This window comes from Salmo salar, chromosome 24 (assembly GCF_965601325.2).
Source record: "Salmo salar chromosome 24, fSalSal1, whole genome shotgun sequence".
Lineage (NCBI taxonomy): Eukaryota > Metazoa > Chordata > Actinopteri > Salmoniformes > Salmonidae > Salmo > Salmo salar.
Window position 1 is genome coordinate 16,397,966 of NC_138314.1, and position 16,034 is coordinate 16,413,999.

The 16,034-nt window shown below is 40.9% G+C and overlaps 1 protein-coding gene and 1 long non-coding RNA gene across 3 annotated transcripts; one reads left to right on the forward strand and one right to left on the reverse strand.

Moving 5' to 3' along the window:
* Window positions 1-743: 743 nt before the first annotated feature.
* LOC106585034 (uncharacterized) lies at window positions 744-2,424 on the reverse strand. The gene is made up of 4 exons (XR_001323893.3): window positions 2,373-2,424; window positions 1,477-1,526; window positions 1,145-1,289; window positions 744-833 (listed from the first exon to the last, which is right to left on the reverse strand). It is a non-coding gene; the product is annotated as an uncharacterized LOC106585034 (long non-coding RNA).
* Window positions 2,425-3,076: 652 nt separating this feature from the next.
* Window positions 3,077-6,056, forward strand: LOC106585031 (alpha-ketoglutarate dehydrogenase component 4). 2 transcript variants are annotated; one of them, XM_045707190.2, is made up of 5 exons: window positions 3,077-3,422; window positions 3,718-3,864; window positions 4,364-4,427; window positions 5,391-5,584; window positions 5,869-6,056. In XM_045707190.2, the coding sequence occupies exons 2-5, from the start codon at window positions 3,760-3,762 to the stop codon at window positions 5,884-5,886; spliced, it is 381 nt and encodes a 126-aa protein (XP_045563146.1). In that variant the 5' UTR covers window positions 3,077-3,422; window positions 3,718-3,759; the 3' UTR covers window positions 5,887-6,056. The 2 variants fall into 2 exon arrangements, with proteins under 2 accessions (XP_045563146.1, XP_014026251.1); XM_014170776.3 differs by having other exon boundaries at window positions 3,718-3,810.
* The last annotated feature ends 9,978 nt before the right edge of the window (window positions 6,057-16,034 follow it).

Below are 16,034 nucleotides of genomic sequence, written 5' to 3' on the forward strand. Positions count from 1 at the left end.
GTCATGTGAAATCCATAAATTAGGGCCTAGGGAATTTATTTCAATTGACCGATTTCCTTATATGAACTGTAACTCGGTAAAATGTTTGAAATTGTTGCATGTTGCGTTTATTTTTTGTTCAGTATAGCTAGCTAAAAAACATCTGGCACAGGCTGGCTCTCATACATTAATGCTAGTTAGCTACTAAACAAGCCTTGGATTTTTTACTACTTGGTTCTCTTCTGCTCTAACTTGTCATTCTTGGAATCGGCTGTGAGACACATGCAAAGAAAGACAAAATTACACAATTAGTCGCAATGGAAATATTGGAAATATATCATGACTTGACGGCAAGTATGCAGGAAATATTTTTTACTTCTGCAGTAATTAGAATGGTAGAGACCGTGGCCGATTGGTTTGTACCGCGGTTTCATCATGCTTCATTTATTTTCCATAATTTCAATAGAATAACTATTATTACATTTCAAACCGGTGATTAGTAGATTTATTCATTAAAACTCAAAATTAAGGTCAAGACAAAATGCAGTACAAATGCTTTTTTGTACAAACGTTTATTACAAAAACATGTCCATCTGATGCATTATATGTATTATACTAAGTGCTCTTATCAGTTAATATTTTACATTACTGTGATAAACACTGTTCCTTCTCTCTCTCACTACAGCTTCTGATAACTGTACATATTATGCTTATAAACAATGTTACAATTACTTTTCCCCTTCCATGCTGACTACTCATTCCTCAGAGATGGGAATGTCCTACAACGTCATGGTGATGTCTCTCAGTTTGGGGTCATCATCTCGCCAGTTCACTTCACTGGCAACGATGATCCCCTGGAGAAAACATCGCAACATGAGTTTGACATAACAAAAACAGGTAATATGCCATCATTCTCATCGCACTAAGACTGTACCGATGATATCCGCTTCCTCCCGAAGTGTGCAGTTGTTCACTTCCCTTTACTGGTTTGAGAGGAAACGACATGTATAAGAAATATGGTGGAAATTCCCACTAGCCCATGACTCCACCAATCCAATGCTTTTAGACTTGTGAGAAGTGAACGAGTGCACACTTCAGAAAGAGATTATTGGGATACATCTTAAGAATAAAAAACGTATTCTTAAAGATAAGAAGGCCCATTTACCCGCAGGATATTCTGTGTGATGGTGGCCATCTTCTGGTATTTCTCAAGGTGAGACTGGCCTTTCTGCAGGATGTTTCTGTACTTCTCCGCCTCGGGGAGGCTCCCTCTTCAACTCGTCCATCTTCATGAGTGAGACACTTTAGATCTGCAGAGGAGAAAAATAAAATGCAAACGAGTTTCCTTTTTATTATTCAGTTCTCTGCTCCACCTGAACTACAAGGCAAAGTATGAAAACATGAACTAAAAGGTGATTGTTCATATCTTCTATAACATTTTGTGAATTCCTATATATCCTCCATGGTAAAGCATCCATAGTGTGGATGATGAAATACCTAGCCTCTGCTTTTGTAGGTCTGTGATTTGGTCCTGAAGCTCATGCTTCCTGTTGACAAAGCAAACAAGAAGTCAGCAATAACATTCCATGAAGCCACAACAGTTGGTAACACAATACAGCAGCAGAACCAAGCCAATGACTGCATCATTTTTATGATGACAGCAATAAATATTGTTATAATTTATAAAGCTGTTAGTTACAGTCACACAATCAGATTGGTGAAAACATTCATTGTCCAACCATATTGATAAGATGCACCCCCTGCTCAAGTGACTTTATCTTTGAACAAAGGTCTAGGCTATGATTGGTCAGTTCCCTCATTGCTCTGGAAAAAAATAGAGGCCCCACTCTATACATCAAGTTGTGCTTAAAACATGCATTTACATGTTTTTACATTGGCAGGTGCAGTGTAATTACAACATCAGTAGGTAAACAACATACCCATTTCTGGTTTGTGACTGACATTTTTACAAACACATTGAAATCTATCACAAAGTAGATCAATGGGTAGTGCTACTAATATTTGTTTTCCTTCTCAAAGCCAGTTTAGGAGGAGCTGTTTGAGTCCAATAAGACAGGGGTTGTGTCAAATGGCACCCTATTCCCTATATAGTCCATAGTGTTGTGGTCAACAGTAGTGGACTATATAGGGCAGGCGTATTCAACTCTTATTACCCTATGAGGTCCGGAGCCTGCTGGTTTTCTGTTCTACCTGATAATTAATAGCACACACCTGGTGTCCCAGGTCTAAATCAGTCCCTGATTAGAGTGGAACAATGAAAAAAGCAGTGGAACTGGCTTCGAGGTCCAGAGTTGAGTTTGAAGGATATATAGGGAATAAGATGCCATTTGGGACAGACACAGGTTGTTAGAATCAGCTCCTGAAGGACTTACTCAGCCTTTGGAACACAGCTTCTCAGAGATGGCATGCAACACACGCATCCTGACAAATACAACAATTTATAATATGTTTAAAAACTGTCCAAATGAAAATGCTCCAGACTTCTACATAAAAGGGTTTGCAAGCAACAAATGTCTATCATAACTATTGTACTAGTAATTCAAGGAAATGTTATAGTTACCTGTGTACGGCCAATGTCTCGTTAAATTAGTGATTTTTGCTTAGTGATTTTTGCTTCCTCCGAAGTACTAGCATAATCCAGTTTGTGGATTATCAAGAGACAAATCCACTTTTTCCAAATCTCAGTTCAGAAAATATAAAATGTTGGTTATGAATAGGCCAACATGACATTGCCAACTAAAGACACTCACAAGTCTCTCAGCATCAGGTGCACTGCAATAATACCTTTTGCATTTTCCTGTTAAAGAAAATTTGACAATGAATTATATTAACCCTATTTTACAGTCACATAGCATATCAGCATACCCAATTCAGTAATAAAGGTAATGTAATTTACCTGCCTGGAGCTTCACGTTCGTCTCAAACATTGATTTGACATGTTCTTTTATCCGGATAGGAGACATACTCAAGAGGTAAAATGTATCAGCTCTGTCCATTTTAGCCTGTATGATAGGCTCTTGGTGAGACTTTTGAATGTACCGCTAGGAAGTTACCACTAATCACGTGACCAGATAATTATTCAGCGTTCTCCAGGCTGACTGAAAGAGAGATGTGAAGGTTATATGCCTTTGCTAGCTGCGTTTGTCATTGACATTTGGTTCACCATTGTCTATAGTGCTTATTTTAACATGTAATACAAGGTTCATTTTCAATGGGCACTGAATAGCTCAAATTGGTTGATGGAATTTGTCTGCTACTAGCATGTTGTTCGATTAAGAACGGTTTCCTTGTGCTATTCTTAGAATTCAACTCGGTGCAAACAAACGTCATGGTTTGACAGTATGGCTTGGGAAACTGACCTGAACGTTTATTTTCTTTTCGAATAATATAACCTACTTTCAGCTGACAGCATTAAGCCAAAGGTAAGGAATTATATGTTACAGACAATTAATTAACTCAACTTTTTAAGACATTAGATCTGATCTGGCCCGGTTTGGAATTGGTATACATGTCTAAGATATGTTTTATTGTGTATTTTACTCTGAATGGGATGGTGTTATCCTCCGATGACCCGTTAACTTTTTGATAGCTGACATTAGCATCCATGCAGTAGAATGTCTCCTATCACATACCGTTGTTCTAAACCGATGGTTTATATACAGCGGATTTAGTCATTTTCCCTTTTCAAATGACTACTCCCTCTTCTGGTACTTTTAGGAACTGAGGATTATTTTCACCCGGAAGAAGACCCGCGAGGACATGGGTGGCAAAGTCAGTAGCAAAATGGCTGCAGTTGGGCGGGTGGTACAGGTACGCTTGTCAAACTTCGATATTTATCGCTCTGCAACAACACTTGTAACCCAAGTGAGTACTTTTAAAAGTTCAATAGTCAATGCAAGTTACGATTTCCAAGGTCAGAAATCAACATTTGTTTTCGCTTTGTTTTTGCTGTGCATCCCCAAACTAACGAGCTAGCTACCCATACTAATGCCCTTGTTGGTCTGCATGCAATTCCAAAGCTTGAGCACGTAGCTAACTATCATGTAGATGAACGTACAAGTTTACTTACACAGTTCAAACTAACTAATGTCATGTTAACTGCCATACAGTCACACACGGTTAGTCGTTGAACTAAGGCTAAAAATAGCACGTCCGCTGATCAGTTGTTCTCCCTGTCCCAAGTGTTTACTCTAACTAGTAAACTTATCTGGCAGTTTATTCAAGGCAATGGTAAACATTTTGTTCGCCTGCAACTATATGGCATTGCTTTCAATTCATAGCATTAAACGATATAGGATTGTCTGGCAGCAAAATAAGTCTTGAAGTGATTGAGTAGCTTAGTTTTCATTTGACTACCTTTCAGGCTGTGAAACCTCATGCTCCACTAATGAAGTTTCCCAGCAGAGAGGGGGTCCCCAGGCTGAATGGTGAGTAACAACTTGCCAGTGTGATGTTGCACTACCTATTGTTTTTTTGTCCATGTTTAGTGCTAACCCTATTGAAGAGGACATTCCACTGCTGTATGAACTTGTGCGTTGTTAGACAAAATGTAGCCTGTCGACGTGTTGGTTGAATATTGATTGGTTGTATGAACTTTAACACGATAGACAGTAGAAACTGCGTCAAACAATGTACAATTGTAATTATTTCTCAGTAGCTCTCTGCCTTAAACAGTTTTCCTCTATCGGTTTGACATTTTTTGTTGGCAAACCTGAGTAGTTTTAAGGCGCTTCTCAATTCAAAGGTGGAAACACTGACTTGATTTTCCCTTTTTGTTGTTGTCAACCCCAGTGTATTTTAGTAAGAGGTTGTTTTAGTCCTTTCCAATTTCATTATAAAATAGTGCTATGAGTAATGAATAAAACGAAGGATGTCCAGTGTTTCAACTGCATTTAGCAGCGGTGCACTGGATGGTAAAACCTAAATTTAAAATGACTAAAACCAGATAAAGTATGCAGAAAAGATAATGGAGTAATATTTTTAAATAAGATAATCCCTGAGAACTAACAATCACCCAAATAAAAATGAGACAGTCGAGAAGAATCTGAAATTCCAAATATAGTATGGCATGGGGCCCCTATTGATTTTGAGTCACTCCGATAGAATAAGTCACGGCAAAATGTGTAGAATTGCAGGAAATTTAATTTGAAACTGCTATTTTTATTTCAGGCCCATGACAAATGTGTACAATTGCAGGAAATTAGCTTTAAAACAGTAGAATTGTCTCCGGCAAAGAGGGCGGCCTCAAACTGTGCCCCCCCCCCCCCCCTACTAAATTTGCCACTGCTGGAAAAAATGGTAGGGTAAACACTGGATGTCTAAAACAATATCACTGATTTAAAGCTACCTATTCGGCTAATGTTTTAAAACAACCATTTCCTCTGTTTCAGTCCAAGAGACACTTAAAACATTAGCAGTCGGCTCTCCTAGTTCACCTCCAGTTGTAGCACCGCCGCTGTTATCGAGACCCCCCGGACCTGTTACTCTACTCTCTGGAACCCCAGACAGTGTGGCCACAGTGAAGGAACTCCCCCAGAGATACCGCAGGAGGGCATTGGAAACAGACGAGATGGACTATATTCAGGTGAGTGCCTAGCTGGGTCACTGAAGAAGTGCTGTAATTGTCTTTTTTTTTATTTAAAAAAACAAACGTTCATACAAATACTGAAGGGGGTGGTATTTTTGTGTGACATGCGGTTACACTCGTGGGTTGGGTCTGTACTTTAATTAGATCTTTGCTTTCGATTTACCCCATAGTTTTAGAGAAGGTATTCTGAGTACTCAAAGTGCATTAACTGTTGTTACCCGAGTGTTGCAATACAGGGAAGATCTCACTAACCACCAACTCTTCTGGTTTATCTTTTCCAGCGTGGTGGACCAGAGTGATGTTAAGTGACTCTGTGAATGCAACCAAAGTCCTTACCTGTGGAAATCAGTTTGTTTTTGCCTAATTTTGTTCCTCAACAAGAGAGGACCTGCTGCCACACCTCAGATGTCATGCAGAATAAAGATACTATAATAACTGAAGTTGTACAAATAAAGTATATTTTTAAAGATGTGGTTGTGTAGATATTTATTTCAAGGGACATTTGATTTAATTGTTTGTCTTAAAGCCATTACAGTAAATCTCAATTATATCACCATTTATTTGTTCAGCACCCACCTCATTCAGTGCTCATTATTTTACACCTTCACTTAATTAAATCCGTGAAGGTTGATGTGAATGTCGCCATGAGCCACTGTACATAAGTTTAATTGACCAGTAAGTTCTCCCATCTCTACACTGAATTTCACTGCAAGAATGAAGAAAATCATGGGCTCTTTTCTCCTTGCCCCTTCAGTCAGGGTTGGCATTATGGGCGGGCCTTAATGCCAGCCCTACCGTACATCCTTGCCCGTCCAAATAAAATGTTGAAATAATTTATTCGACCGTAAGACGCATCAATGTCAGATGTTTCGTCTGCGTGAGTGAAACGGTGCCTCTGTCTCAGTATGTGTAGACCATGTATCTGATGTCTTGACAAAAAGATTATGGCGTGTCATACTATTTCTATACATACAGCATCAGATACATGCACTACAAATATTGAACCAGAGGGGTGCCGTTTCGCTCGCTAGTTTCAGCAGGGGTGGTGAAGCGAAAGGACTTACTCGCCAAAATCTGTCCAGAATAAGCCCAATGCCTTTCAATCAACATAATATGCAGTTAAGTTTGTTGCTTGCATTCCCAACTTTGGGACAAAGACTCACATTGTTAGGGTGGAGACATGAGCATCTCGTCATTTTATACAGATCTCTGGTTTCAGCTACTTGCGAATTGGAAAGGAAAGTTGGCAAGTGCACAGTGCACTGTTCGGATGCTGGCTTCCCCTAAAGTAAATGGATGTTTTGCCAAAATGATGTAATTACTTCTAAATAAAACATTCAAAATACTTCACCAGAGAGCAATGACTTAGCCACAGAGGATCATTAGCTTCTTAAATAAAAAATGCCTATGCCTATTTGGGAAGCCTGCAATTTGGGCAGCGAGCGCGACAATAGAACTAGCTGAGTTGCGGCTGTCAGTGAAAAGCGTCAATATGTGTAAAGATAATGTCATTATGATAAATTCCCTATTACATTGTTTTGGAAAGAAAAGAAACTGTCGTCTCTGATCAACTTTCTCGTTATTTCTCTAAGAACAATCTTCTTGACCCTAACCAGTCAGGCTTTAAGACGGGTCACTCAACCGAGACTGCTCTTCTCTGTGTCGCGGAGGCTCTCCGCACTGCCAAAGCTGACTCTCTCTCCTCTGTTCTCATCCTCCTAGATCTATCCGCTGCCTTTGACACTGTGAACCACCAGATACTCCTCTCCACCCTCTCAGGGCTGGGTGTCTCAGGCTATGCACACTTGGATTGCATCCTACCTGGCAGGCCGCTCCTACCAGGTGACGCGTAGAGGATCTGTCTGCACCACGTACTCTCAGTACTGGTTCCCCTAGTGCTTGGTTCTAGGCCCTCTATTCTTCTCTCTATACACAAGTCACTTGGCTCCGTCATATCCTGACATGGTCTCTCCTATACGGATGACACTGAACTACTTTTCTCCTTCCCCCTTCTGACACCCAGGTGGCGAAACGCATCTCTGCGTGTCTGGCAGATATGTCAGCTTGAATGTCGGCCCACCACCTCAACCTCGACAAGATGGAGCTGCTCTTCCTCCAAGGGAAGGCCAGCCCGCTCAAAGACCTCCATCACGGTTGACAACTCCACAGTGTCGCCCTCCCAGAGTGCAAAGAACCTTGACGTGACCCTGGACAACACCCTGTGTTGTTCTCTGCAAATATCAAAGCAGTGACTCGCTCCTGCAGGTTCATGCTCTACAACATCCATAGAGTACGATCCTACCTCACACAGGAAGCGGCGCAGGTTCTAATCCAGGCACTTGTCCTCTCCCATCTGGACTACTGCAACTCTCTGTTGGCTGGGCTCCCCCCTTGTGCCATCAAACCCCTGCAACTTATCCAGAATGCAGCAGCCCACCTGGTTTTCAACCTTCCCAAGTTCTCTCATGTCACCCTGCTCCTCTGCACGCTCCGCTGGCTTCCAGTTGAAGCTCGCATCCACTGCAAGACCATGGTGCTTACCTACGGAACAGCATGAGGAACTGCCCCTCCCTACCTTCAGGCTGTGCTCAAACCCTACACCCTGACCCGTGCACTCCGTTCTGCCACCTCTGGTCTCTTGGCCCTCCCAGCCCTACGGAAGGGCAGCTCCGACTCAGCCCAGTCCAAGCTTTTATCTGTCCTGGCATCCCAATGGTGGAACCAGCTTTCCTCTGAAGCTAGGACAGCAGAGTCCCTGCCCATCTTCCCATCTTCTAGCTCTGACAGCTACATTGAGGAAAAATGTACTTTCTATGCCTGTGATATGTGGTTGTCCCACCTAGCTATCTTAAGATGAATATACTAACTACGTCGCTCTGGATAAGAGTGTCTGCTAAATGACTCAAAAGGCCTAGTAAATGTAAACGTTGTTTGCAGAGTTGACAACCTACTACACTTGTGAGAAACAACTTTTGGTTTATTTCATAACCATCATTTACGAGTTTTGTAATTTGTTTCATTGTCTTTTGTTTGGAGTGCTCCATGTGAGCAATGTACTTGTGTCTGGGTTCTTTGTCCTGATAAAGTTAGCCTGCTGCACACAAATGTAGGAAAGTGCCCATTTGGATATTCTGATTGATTTAACTCACCATGTCCACCACTAATAAGCTTAGCTTCTCAGTATTTTTTTCTTCACCTCACACAGTAAGTCAATGAAGTCTGTTTATTATGATCTGATGATTCCATATATCCAGTGGAAACGTCATAAAAAAAACTGCTGTCTGTCCCGAGCTCACTGGCACAGGAAATTGAAGCCCTGGAATAGGCAAGTTGATACAACGGTGCACGTCACTAGCGACAGCTCAAGTCAAGACAGATAGAAAGGGAGGCAGACAGGTGAAGTTGAGAGATTGTGATTGAAAGAACATTCATTTTTATTAGTTGGCTTTAGGCCTATGTATTTTACTTAGTTGATGATGGAAGTTAAAGGCTGGTGCTCTCGCATTAGTTGAATTTAAACTTTTAGATTTATAATTTTTATACAGATTTTATGATTAACCATGTGACATTGATTTTGAGAAACAAAAACTGAAATGAAACTGTTCCACAAAAATGCGCATATACACTACCGTTCAAAAGTGTGCGGTCACTTATACTTACTTAGAGTTCCTCTGTCCAGTGTCTGAGTTCTTTTGCCCATCATAATCTTTTCTTTTTATTGGCCAGTCTGAGATATGTCTTTTTCTTTGCAACTCTGCCTAGAAGGCCAGGATCCCGGAGTTGCCTTTTTACTGTTGAGGTTGAGACTGGTGTTTTGCGGGTACTATTTAATGAAGCTGCCAGTTGAGAACTTGTGAGGCGTCTGTTTCTCAAACTAGACACTCTAATGTACTTGTCCTCTTGCTCAGTTGTGCACCGGGGCCTCCCATTCCTCTTTCTATTCTGGTTAGAGCCAGTTTGCACTGTTCTGTGAAGGGAGTAGTACACAATGTTGTATGAGATCTTCAGTTTCTTGGCAATTTCTCACATGGAAAAGCCTTCATTTCTCAGAACAAGAATAGACTGACGCGTTTCAAAGGAAAGGTATTTGTTTCTGGCCATTTTGAGCCTGTAATCGAACCCACAAATACTGATGCTACAGATACTCAACTAGTCTAAAGAAGGCCAGTTTTATTGCTTCTTTAATCAGAACAACAGTTTTCAGCTGTGTGTGCTAACATAATTGCAAAATGCTTTTCTAATGATCAATTAGCCTTTTAAAATGATAAACTTGGATTAGCTAACACAACGTGCTATTGGAACACAGGAGTGGTGGTTGATGATAATGTGCCTCTGTAAGTCTATGTAGATATTCCATTAAAAATCAGCTGTTTCCAGCTACAATAGTCAATTACAACATTAACAATGTCGACACTGTATATCTGATCAATTTCATGTTATTTTAATGGACAATTTTTTTTAGCTTTTCTTTCAAAAACAAGGACATTTGTAAGTGACCCCAAACTTTTGCACGGTAGTGTACAAATAATCATAACTGGCACTCAGATAGTAGGGCTGCCAACTTTTTAAGGAAACTTGGAATGAGATTTGCTATGTAAATTTAATTGCCCCCTCGCACAACCCCTAGATGGAAAATGTGATTGTTTTAAAGCTCATTTCCTGCAATTCTACATATTAATACAGTACCAGTCAAACGTTTGGACACCTACATGGGGTTTTATTTATTTTTACTATTTTCTACGTTGTAGAATAATAGAAGACATAAAAACTATGAAATAACACATGGAATCATGTAGTAACCAAAAAAAGTGTTAAATAAATCAAAATATATTTTATATTTGAGATTCTTCAAAGTAGCCACCCTTTGCCTTGTTAGCTTTGCACTCCCTTGGCATTCTCTCAACCAGCTTAATGAGGTAATCACCTGGAATGCATTTCATTTAACAGGTGTGCCTTGTTAATTTGTGGAATTTCTTTCCTTCTTAATGCATTTTAGCCAATCAGTTGTGTTGTAACAAGGTATTTAAAAATAAATATTTCACCTTTATTTAACCAGGTAGGCCAGTTGAGAACAAGTTCTCATTTACAACTGCGACCTGGCCAAGATAAAGCAAAGCAATGTGACAAAAACATCAGCTACACAAACGTACAGTCAATAACACAATAGAAAAATCTGTATACAGTGTGTGCAAATGTGTGCAAATGAAGCTGCTCTGACAGTTTACCGATCTGCTCTGACAGCTTACCGAAGGTAGGGGTGGTAAACAGAAGATAGTCCTATTTGGTAAAAGACAAAGTCCATATTATGGCAAGAACAGCTCAAATAAGCGAAGAGAAACGACAGTCCATCATTACTTTAAGACATGAAGGTCAGTCTATCTTGGAAGATTTCAAGAAAGTTTCTTCAAGTACAGTCACAAAAACCATCAACTGCCCTGATGAAACTGGCTCTCATGAGGACCGCCAAATGAAAGGAAGACCCAAAGTTACCTCTGCAGAGGATAAGTTCTTTACCAGCCTCAGAAAGTTACCAGCATCAGAAATTGCCGGCGGAATAAATGCTTCACAGAGTTCAAGTAACAGACACATCTCAACATCAACTGTTCAGAGGAGAATCAGGTCTACATGATTGAATTGCTGGAAAGAAACCAGTACTAAAAGGACACCAATAAGAAGCAGAGACTTGCCTGGGCCAAGAAACACGAGCAATGGACATTAGACTGATGGAAATTTGTCTTCTGGTCTGATGAGTCCAAATTTGCGATTTTTGGTTTCAACCGCCGTCTCTTTAAGACACAAAGTAGGTGAACGGATGATCTCCGCATGTATGGTTCGCATCATTGAGGAGGTGCGATGGTGTGGGGGTGCTTTGCTGGTGACACTGTCTGTAATTTATTTAGAATTCAAGGCACACTTTTCCTGCATGGCTACCACAGCATTCTGCAGCGATACACCATCCCATCTGGTTTGTGCTTAGTGGGATTATCTTTGTTTTTAAACAGGACAATGAACCAACATACCTCCAGGCTGTGTAAGGGCTATTTGACCAAGAAGGAGAGTGATGGAGTGCTGCATTAGATGACCTGGCCTCCACAATCACCCGGCCTCAATCCAATTGAGATAGTTTGGGATGAGTTGGACCGCAGAGTGGTCGTGACTTTATTTTTAAATAACAGTCTTCAGATTTAATGTTATCTAATTAACTATAATTTAATCAGGTAACAATTAAACAATCATGTAACAATTAACTCATTAGGATTTGGGGCACCACGAGTGCAGTTCTTTAAAAAGAGAGTTACCATCTCCCGAATTAAACTCCAAAAGGTGTCTACCTATCACATCTATAAACAGTCAACTTATTAATCAAAACCTTGCATCATTCTGAACAGTCGTAACAACCTTGCATCTGCAAAAACCTGGGCTTTACTTATGATTCAGTACTACACAAATTGGTTTAATTATTGATTTACTAGCTAACTAAACGGTAACACAGGATAAACATCTGTTCTCCACTACAGTCGTCCGGGATCCAGTGACTTGTCGTGTAGTCCTGAACAGAACTACAAGTTTATTCTCTTTCCATTTGCTCTGGAAGATGCTTCTTTGAAGTTAGGCTAGCCAACCGTGTCATTGGTTCCCAGTGGGGTGATGAGAGTAGCGTAATGGTCCCACTTAAGTTCACTTTTCTTGGGACAGCTAATCTGCCGTACCAGTGATTGTCTGGGAGGTGACTTTATCATCTCTACCACATGTTGAAAATTCAGAGTTCTAACCACTTTGAACGAGAGCTGCAGCTCTTCATCTCTTTGGTCTAATATGTTCATTCTTAACCCATCATTTTATACAGTTCGTTCAAACCGTCAGGCAGACACGCTCTCTTACCTCATTCAAGGGGGCAGTGACCACTTACTGTGCACAGTTATAGAACAATTTCCTCTTGTAGTTTCTAAAATCACATATAGCATGCACAACGCAGAGGATGTATACTTTAAGTTACAGTATTTCCTTTATTACATTTTTAATGACATCACAAAATAACCAAAACAACGTTAGTGCTCTTTTAGGTCACCTCTGCCCATTCCATTTTAAAAATATTGTTCCGGTATTAGCTTTAGAACGTGTTAGCGTTTTGGTGGGAAAAGTCTGGAACAAAGGCACATTCTTCTGATGAATTTGGAGAGGAAGATGCTGAATGTTCTGTTCTTGATTTACAACAGGGCGTGAGATTTTAACCCCCCCTGCAGTGAGAGGGGGTCTGATTGAAGTTATTTATTGCAAAGCTGATCTGACCTATTTGGATCCTCACAGGACGGTCATGACACAGCCAACAAGTGCTCAGCATATGTGGGAATTCCTTCAAGACTGTTGAAATAGCATTCCAGGTGAAGCTGGTTGAGAGAATGTCAAGAGTGTGCAAAGCAGTCATCAAGGCAAAGGGTGGTTACTTTGAAGAATCTAAAATATATTTTGATTTGCTTAACACTTTTTTGGTTAGTAAACTATTCCCTATGTGTTATTTCATCGTTTTGACATCGTCACTATTATTCTACAATGTAGAAATAGTAAAAAAACTAAAGAAAAACTCTTGAATGAGTGGGTGTGTCCAAACGTTTGACTGGTACTGTACATTAGAGTTGTTCTGCAGCTGTTCCAACAGCCTTAACTCCTCTGGCTGTTCCAGCTCTTCTCACAGCCTGTAAAAGGTGATAATCAGAAGGATTACCAGGGGTTATCTGTACCGGAGAAATGGCAGAGAAGACTGCCACACTTGGCTGTTCTGAGGTGCCAGCTTGGCCCTCAGTGGTCTGAACAGAAGTGGACATCAGAGAAGCTCTGTGCAAGGAGTTGTGCCTAATGGAGACCATGTCAACAGCCACGTCCTCCAACATTTTACCACATTTAGAGAGCTCTGTCTGCAAGTGGTCTACAGGGTTCACAAGGAGGATAAAATACTGAATTAACATCCTTGTGGACCTCAGTGTGGTGATGTTGCAGGTGCCATTGGAGGGTGGCAGTGAGTTGGTTTCGTTGGTAGTCAAACTGCCTGTCCATGTCAGCAGTAACTTCCCTTCTTCCACTCTCACTAAGCATTGTCAGCATGTGGGTTAGAGTGCTCAGTGAGTCTCTAAATTCCATTGCACTCTGTTGTTGCTCTTCACTCAGGCGATTGAATTGATGGTGGTTTGGAGATGTTGTTGAGTCCGACGAATATCAAGTATGTCACCTTGAAGTTGTAAGACTACAACCTCTGGAGATAAACCAGACTCTGGAGGAAGGTTGGGTGTCAGCGGGAGAGCTAGCTTAGAACTTTCACACAGGTCCATGTCAATAAGAGAGTCACTGGTTAGACCTGTGGTCCACACCGAGCATTCAGATTCCCAGGGCTCTGGCCCAAATCAACTCCATTATCTCCATTCACATCCTCAGTATTCACATTATTTGCATTGTCAGCTCCATTTTCAGAACGAACCTGTGTATTCCCATTGACAGGTATGATATGGATGAGCACATTTTCTTGAGTTGAATCCATTGTTTAAATTCCACACAAAAGATTTGCTTTGGTTATTTCTCTATATTGCGAAGTCCCATCTGGGGTGCCATTTTTTATGTAACGGTTTTGACTTGAAGTTGTTTTTTGATAGTGGTGCCAGGTAGATTGTACCTACCAGAGAAAATATTGAGTCTCGTTTTTGTTTGTTTGGGAATGAGTCCTGTCCAGCCTGTCAAGTCTGCACCAATACAAAGGACTTGTAAAAGCAGTGGTGGATAAAGTACCCAATTTTCATACTTGCGTAAATGTACCTTAATAGAACATGACTCAAGTAAAAGTGAAAGACCCCCAGTAAAATACTACTTGAGTAAAAGTCTAAAAGTATTTGGTTTAAAATATACTTAAGTATCAAAAGTAAATGTAACTGCTAAAAAAAGTATAAATCATTTCAAATTTCTTATTAAGCAAACCAGATGGCACCAGTTTTTTTTAAATTTATGGATAGCCAGGGTCACACGCCAACATTATTTACAAACGAAGCCTGTGTGTTTAGTGAGTCCACCAGATCAGAGGCAGTAGGGATGACCAGGGATGTTCTGTTGATAAGTGCGTGGATTTAACCATTTACCTGTCCTACTAAGCGTTCAAAATGTAACGAGCACTTTTGGGTGTCAAGGTAAATGTATGGAGTAAAAAGTACATTAATTACAATAGCACAATAAGTAAAAGTAGTTGGTTGTATTACCAAAATAAATGATCACACACACACACAATGTTACAACACAATGATCTCCAGTTCCTCAAGAAAAGTCCCATACCTCGGGCCTAAAATGAGTCCAGCCCGGTAAATTAGTTCAGTGAACCCAAGTGACCTCAGTCACGCAATTTTCCTTTTTCCTTGCATAAAGCCATGTAAAACCGGTCTCATTCATACAGTCAGATTGCAATAAACTCCCGTTCCACACACATTAAAGAGTATCAGAAATCTCAGTAGTCTTACTACAACTGAACACAAACCAACACTGTATAAATCACCCCAAAACAAATGAAATACCGTATGCAAAACAGTTGTGGTCAGTCAGACAATCCAATCCGCCACATATCTCCAGCAGAGAAAGTCTAAAACAGCTGAGACCAAAGTAGATCGGTAGTCCAACATTAGACATAAGTAGATCCGATACTGGTTTGATTCTGCGCCACGGCTACAGTACACGCTTTTAAATCCAACAAAACAAACTGGGTAGAGCTTCCAAGCTGAGGGTTGAACACTTACTTCCTCTCTCGCGCCACTGTCACAACCAACATTTGTGGAGCTGATGCTAGCTATTTAATAGGGAATTAAAGGGGAAGCTCCCCATCCGCAGCGGAAGCACTCAGTCGGTTGAGACAAATTCAGAGCGTCACAGTATAAAGTCAGCAATAGTGTTAACAACATCGTCTGGCACAAAGCTGTGGTTTGTGGAGTGATCAATCTCTTCTCCTGGGCCGTCTTCATCCGAGAGATACTGTACCTGTGAGTGTAAGCATGGTATCCAGGCCACAGTGGTCCACGAACAGCATTTCTGTCTCCAGACTCAATACGGTCCCCCACCACCAGGCGCTAGGCTGGGTTCACTCTGAACTGATTGGAGATGCACTCAAACAAAGGGGCTTGCAGATCACCGTTGCCTTCCGGCCTGTGGCCACCTCCAAGAATGCTGTCAGACACCCAGAACCAGACAGAGAGAGATGAGAATTGGTAATAGAGTATGTTCTCTCTCTCTCTCTCTCTCTCTCTCTCTCTCTCTCACACACACACACACACACACACACACACACACACACACACACACACACACACACACACACACACACACACACACACACACACACACACACACACACACACACACACACACAATGTACTAATAAAACTAACGGTTTCTTTTTATTTTCTTGATTTTGGTAAAAAGTAAA